This window comes from Etheostoma cragini, chromosome 19 (assembly GCF_013103735.1).
Source record: "Etheostoma cragini isolate CJK2018 chromosome 19, CSU_Ecrag_1.0, whole genome shotgun sequence".
NCBI classification, from domain to species: domain Eukaryota; kingdom Metazoa; phylum Chordata; class Actinopteri; order Perciformes; family Percidae; genus Etheostoma; species Etheostoma cragini.
Genome location: NC_048425.1, coordinates 1,741,301 through 1,748,250, shown reverse-complemented (window position 1 = coordinate 1,748,250; position 6,950 = coordinate 1,741,301). Strand labels below are relative to the sequence as shown.

The window sequence follows — 6,950 nt, the reverse complement described above, 5'->3', positions numbered from 1 at the left end:
CCCTTTCCCCGTTTGTCCTTCCTCCTTCTTTCTCTTTCTCCATCCCCTCCTGCCCAGGGCGTCCTGGGCGTAAGGGTAGCCCTGGAGTGGCGCTGCCTTCGCCCCCACCAAAGTTCGAGAAACGCTTCGGAGATGTGGGTTCTCCCGGTCCAGTTGGCAGCACCGGTGTCCCCGGAGAATCCGGTCCGCCAGGAATGCCCGGACGTCCAGGTGAACAGTGAAATACGTTTTTATTTTTTTTATTTTTTAACAATCTTTGCCACGGTAAAGACATTCTTGTTTAAAACGATCTCTTTTCCATCAATAAAGCCTCATATATACATATATACATATATACAGTGTGTGTGTGTGTGTGTATGTATGTATATATATATATATGTATATAGGGGTTGTGATTACACTACAGTACAGTTCCAGTGCAGAGAGACTGAAACATGATAAAGGGGGGAATAAACAAATAAATATAAAAATACATGTCTGCTGCAGGTCCCAAGGGTCGTCTCGGTCCCGTGGGTAAACTTGGCAGGACTGGATCTGCTGGTTTTCCCGGACCTGTCGGCGACGCCGGACCCCCCGGTTTCCTTGGACCCACTGGAGAACAAGGTCAGTCGTCTGTCAGAGATGAAGCTTATTCCCAACTGTTGTGTCTCCTAAATTCAATTAAATGTAATTTAAATGATCAAATCACAACAAGAGTTATCTCAAGCCACTTTACAGAAAGCATTTGGTGCAAAAACGTCCTTTGAGCCAGAAACCTCGGACGGACCCTGGTTCTTTGTGGGCGACACCTGTTGCGGCCGGTGTGGACACAGACACTGTGAAATTCCGGCGAATTCTAGCTAGACTATCTGTCCAATCTGCGTATTGAAAACTTTTGAACGTACCCATGTTTCACCAAAACAAGTTCCTTCCCGAGGCTATTTTGCAGCGGCACCATGGCTCCATCCGTTACTTTACACCGCCCATGACATTTGTGATTGATGTAAAGAAATGCCAATAAACCAGAGCACGTTTTTCCTCCCATTCTGGGGTTGCAGTGTTGACTCGCCAGACCCTCTGCACTGCGAAGGAGGGTCTGGCCAAGCAAGACTAGATCGGTCTGAGCCGGCCCGGCTTGGCTCAACTCAAACCAGCTGTGACTCAGCTGGTCCAGTCTCCAGAGGCTGGTTTGAGAACGTAAGAGACGTCTTTTGTAACAGCCAATAGAGGAGTCAGCTGGTCAATTCAGCTACAAACTATAGAAATAAAATAATCCATTATCAATTTTATTTTATGTTACAAACTGTCAACTGGTAGAAATTAAGAGAGTTTCAGACCATGGTACGTGGCGGAACGAGCTAGAGAGTCACTGAAGAGAGGGAGTGGCGATGGAACAAAGCCGTTAATCTGAAAAATAAAATGTTGTTTTCTCCGTTTCATCTCTACAAGAAATGCTACTGTAGCAAGATTCTCACTATCACTTCATCCAGTCTGTGACCATTGAAGCTGAGACATTGATTGCAGTTTGTCACCATAAAGAAGCACAACAATGAAAGAGTTAAACGCTCTTTTAACCCATTGATCTCACCCCATGGTAAACCCCCTGCAGACCCCACTAAGAGTGATTCTGACAGCTGCTCAAATTTGTTCTCGTCTCCTCTTCTTCAGGTCCCACTGGTCAGGCCGGTCGGCCCGGCGCTCCCGGCGGCGTGGGCCGCAGTACCAGCATCGGCTACACTCTGGTGAAGCACAGCCAGAACTCCCAGGTTCCCATGTGTCCTCAGGGCATGGCCAAGCTGTGGGACGGGTACAGTCTGCTGTACGTCGAGGGACAGGAGAAGGCTCACAACCAGGACCTCGGTACGGAAAAACCCTTTTATTCACGTCGTTACAGTCCTATGAAGTGGTTTCGCCTTCATCGACCAGCTGCGTCCTGTCTGCATCGGCACTTCCCACAATAGAGGCTGTTACCATGATTACCCAAAACAATAAGATCAATCATTTAGAGGAGACATCCTACACAAATGTCTTTAATTTATTTTGCAGGGTTTACCGTTGATGCTTTCACAAAATACTTACACAATGAGATTTTGATCAATTATTATCAGTTATTTAGATATAATAATTTAGTGGGTAAAGGCAAATAATAACAGCCAGGACAGTCTGGGAAGTTCAGAACATGACATCATTTTACTTTAATTAAGCCTTTAAAACCAGGAAAAGACAAAACTTACAATATTACGATATGCTAAATTTGAGACAATATCTAGCCTCACATATTTATATCAATATAATACCTATATATTGCCCAGTCCTACGTCTGCCATTATTGTTTTGAATCCCTTTGAATAAACAGTCGGGGCCGTCACACACGCCTAAACCAAGCCCACAGCTGCCGGATGCTGATTGGTTCGGTGAGCTGGTAGTTCAGGTCAGGTCAGAGTCGATTACCGGCGACCGCCGACAGATGCATGATGGTTAGATTTGTGTCCGGCTTGATGCCGACTTGCTCTGACGTCACGCACACGTGGGCAACGATAGTCTCACGAGATCAAGGCCGTCGAAGGTCTGAGACGCAGGCAGCGCAGTTGCTTTTCAGCAAATGGACGACCCTGGCGGACCCAGGGCATGCTGGGAAACGCCGGCCTCTCAGCTGATCGAACAGCTGATTGGTTCTGAATTGACTCAACATGATGACAATTTACATAAACGTTGTATTGTTTTTAAATCAAAGGGATTGTAACTGCTATTAGTCTGATTTAAAGGTTTTTTCTGTACAAACCACATGTTGTGTGTCTGATAGTGACGTTAAGACATCATAGTTCAGATTACGGTTCATCTACAGTCTCTGGTTTATTAACTTTAGCAACAGATCACATGTAGAGCATTTTGAGAGCTACTCAGCCATAACAAAAACATCAGGAGACTTGTGTCCAAGCTGATATACTGTACGGGTCTGATAACATTTTATTAAACCCAAATCGGATCTAACAGGATGTGAGTTTTTCTGTGACTTCCTGTTCAGCCTGAATGCTGCTGGAAACAGCTGGAAACCGTCCGACTTCACCAAAAACAAGCCTTTAAATGAAAGTCTGACAAGTTGGAGTCTTACGTGAGTTCTAGAGAATGCAGCTCTGTTTGAGATCCTCAAAAAAATAACCAAGCTCCCCCCCCACCTCTCTCTCTCTCTCTCTCTCTCTCTCTCTGTCTCTTTGTGTCTCCAGGTCAGCCGGGGTCGTGCCTCCCCAGGTTCAACACCATCCCCTTCCTCTACTGTTCCCCCAACGAGATCTGCTACTACGCCAGCCGCAACGACAAATCCTACTGGCTCTCCACCACTGCACCCATACCCATGATGCCTGTGGCCGAGGAGCAGATTCAGCCTTACATCAGCAGGTACTGCACACTGTTTAAATCAGTGGACTCTAACAGTCACACTCAGGGGTTTTCCTGCAAAGAGGAATTTTAGGAAATGTCAGGAAAGGCATAGATTTCAATCAAACAAGTTACCACTCGTTGCCTTTACTACCCTAAGTGGACCAATCATTGCTTACTTTCGTTCATAGTTAAATTAATGTAGTTAAAATGAATGTACCAAATAAATTTGTATATTAAATTCAAGTCTTTGACCTCCTCCTTGACCATCCAGGTGTTCTGTGTGCGAGGCTCCCTCTCAGCCTGTGGCGGTCCACAGTCAGGACATGACCATCCCCACCTGTCCCCCCGGCTGGAGGAGTCTCTGGATAGGATACTCCTTCCTCATGGTAAACTAAAGACACTAAAGCCTACAAAATAAAAACCTAAATGTGTGTGTCCTCTGCAATCTCTGGAATAAAACACACTTTAGTTAGACGAGTTAAATAAGAAAGGCTTTTCATCCTTCCATGTGTCATTTTTTGTCATTTAGACTGCATAAACTGTAATTTGTCTTGTGTTAGGAGTCGAGCGTTTTGCTGATTATTCCATCGATTAATCGAGGAATCGGATAAGAAATACTTTTGTTTTATTAAAGAGCAATAATAAACCAGTCAAAACTAGACCCATTTAGAGCATTTAGTGCCACGATTACATTCTGGGTTTAAAAAATGTCCAACCGACGAGGAGAGGCCTCCTAGCAGTGGGCAGCGAGGCGGAGGTCCTGCGGGGTGCACTACATCTCAGTTGATAAACAGTAGCCTAAAAAGAGCCTCATATTGTTGTTTTAAATTTTAGGATTTAAATCAGTAGTTTTGTCAGTTCTAAGAAAGTAGAAATTGACTAGAAAGGACCTCAGAGCTGTTTTTTTTAAAGTGAAAGGTCTTAAAGAGGTTTTAAAGGTCTATCTCTGCAGGGATCCTTTCCATCCCTGCAGTATACTGTCCATCCTGCAGGGATCCTTTCCATCCTTTCCATACTGATCCCATACAATCAGAGCCTGTCTGTGGCAAAACGAGCACTTTTAGCGGACCAGATGGGTGATGCACATTGGCCCCATGTGGTGGTTTAGCAGCCGGGTCTATGGCTGTGGCTATGCAGGTTACAGCGTTCCTGCTTAATACTGGACCAATGTCAAAGACTGTTGTTCCCATCAGTCACTTAGACACAACAACAGGAAAATAGGGTCCAGGTTGATAAAAGAGGAAGTTACCCTTCATCTACACCCTGTTGGTTGAAAGAATTGTGGAGCAGACAGGAAGTGATGAGTTTTTCTCTCCTGCAGCAGTAATGACAGAATTGACTTCCCCTCTTCCCTCTTGTCTCGCGTGCAGCACACAGCGGCCGGCGCCGAGGGCGGCGGTCAGTCCCTGCAGTCCCCTGGCTCCTGCTTGGAGGACTTCCGCGCGACGCCGTTCATCGAGTGCAACGGGGGAAAGGGCACCTGCCACTACTTCGCCAACAAGTACAGCTTCTGGCTCACCACCGTGGACCCCCGCCAGGAGTTCGTTTATTCGCCAGCACAGGAGACCCTGAAGGGGGGCCAGGAGCGCTCCAAAGTCAGCCGCTGCCAAGTCTGCAGCAAGATCTTGTAGGAGGAGGAGGAGGAAGAGGAGGAGGAGGAGGAGGAGGAGGGGTGGAGGTGATATATCAGCACCTCACAGGAAATACAAATAAGAGGCGTTGATGATTGAGGATGAGATGATTTTTTTATAAAGAAATCGACAAAAGACCACTGACTGAAAATGATCCTCTGATGGTTTCAGAATGGAGTCTAACAACAAATGGACTCAGTGTTTCGGGAGTTTTTGATCCCTTTGGGGAATGAATGGCTTGTTAAAAAACAGAAAGGAAGAGTTGGAGAGAGGAAAGGCAAAGAGAAGGGCTCCAGCGGCGTTGCTCTTCTCTACATTATCACTGACAATGGTGCTATTGTTTATGTTTATTTTGTGTCCCGTTACGTTTTTGTTTCTTTTGGCGAGAAGCATTCTCGGCTACCTCAGAGAGTGCCACCCGCTTTGGACAGCACCGCACACACATCTGCACACATCTGCACACATCTGCACACATCTGAGCACATCTGCACACATCTGAGCACATCAGCACACATCAGCACACATCTGGGCGGCTGCTTCACATACGTCAGTTCAGACAGTGGAGTCAAACTCGGCTCTAACATCTTAACTTTTATGAACCGATTTATCTGAAGCAGAAGCACCTGATTCAGGTTTAAACGCGTGTTTTCGTGAAATGGCCGCCATCAAACTTTGCTCTTTGTATCGACCGCCCGCTACATCCACTTTATAACCGCAGCGATGCTACACATGATGCTACGCTACAAGCTGCATCCTGTTTTGCAAGAATGACTCCATTTGTTATCATTTTATCACGGTGTGGACATCTAGTTGCTGACTTTTGAGACTTGCTTGAAGGCATTAAAGAGCACAATAAGCACGTTTTTTTTTTTTTTGACAGTTGCATTATGGTTTGTTTCCGTTTTCGTGCACGTAAGAAAAAATATCCGAAAGGTGCATCCAGCAAAATGTAAAAAAAAAACAATGGAGGAAGGAAAGTGAAAGAAAGAAAAGTTAGTAATAAATACACAAGCGTGTTGCTTGTTCAGTCAGTATTTTACATTTTAAGTCAGACCAACAGCGGCTTTTTAAGGCAGAAAAAGAAGCAGATGTTTCAATATCCTTTTTACAATTTACACGTTTGCTCCTTATTTTTCTGCCGGATTTGATTTTCTAACATGTCAAGTTATATTATCAGCTTTCAGCTGTCCAGTGCTACATATTCTAGCTTCACAAAGCATTTTCAGAACATTCGCTGCCTCTAAAGATGAAATAACTGACAAATAACAGCAACTATAGGTTCATTTTAATGGATTTGTATTACGTCGAGCAAGTTTCAATTCTCTACTAGTCGATTTTTGTAGTTACGACAGCCTGGACGTTAAGAAAATCTATAGAATCATGTAGAGTGGGATTAGGGTGAAAGTGTCAGGGTTGCTATGATCTTCAAAAATTGGAAAAACAATCAAACCAAATAATTACATTTTTTTTCTTCTTTCAATTATAACACAAAGGGGACAACGGGAAGACACACGCACTTACTTACTACATATTATTACGTATTACCATACGCGTAAGTATTAGAGGTCCATGTCACACTTTATTATTTAATCACCATAACTTCATGAAGTCATGGAAATCATTGGCCAAAATGTTTTTAATTAATTTAGGAACCTTGGAGTTTATTCTCAATCCGGGAAACTGAGTTTTAACTAAAAGAGCTAAGATAAGATGAAAATAAAAATAGAAAAAGAAATAATAAGAAGCTAGTGAGTGAACCGTGAGTTCAGAGGGAAAGGCTCTGCAGCAGTATAATCTATTCATAGTTTGCCATTAGTGTGCAAAAACAAGCCGAAATCCCCAGCGCAGTCCTTTAATGTCACATCTGTAATCTCTGTGTATTTAACAATATGACTCTATGGTGCTACAAAATACCTTGACAGCTGACTTCAAAGGCAACCTTTAAAATATGAAACTGCATGC

General features: G+C 44.1%; 1 protein-coding gene across 1 annotated transcript in view; it reads left to right on the top strand.

The window, feature by feature from the left end:
* Window positions 1-5,063, top strand: part of col4a6 (collagen, type IV, alpha 6) — a 131,135-nt gene extending 126,072 nt beyond the window's left edge. The window contains exons 43-48 of the mRNA XM_034901115.1: window positions 58-210; window positions 487-603; window positions 1,648-1,839; window positions 3,204-3,375; window positions 3,629-3,743; window positions 4,728-5,063. Of these exons, the coding sequence (XP_034757006.1) occupies window positions 58-210; window positions 487-603; window positions 1,648-1,839; window positions 3,204-3,375; window positions 3,629-3,743; window positions 4,728-4,988 (1,010 nt within the window). The 3' untranslated portion in view covers window positions 4,989-5,063. The remainder of the gene's footprint in view (window positions 1-57; window positions 211-486; window positions 604-1,647; window positions 1,840-3,203; window positions 3,376-3,628; window positions 3,744-4,727) is intronic.
* The last annotated feature ends 1,887 nt before the right edge of the window (window positions 5,064-6,950 follow it).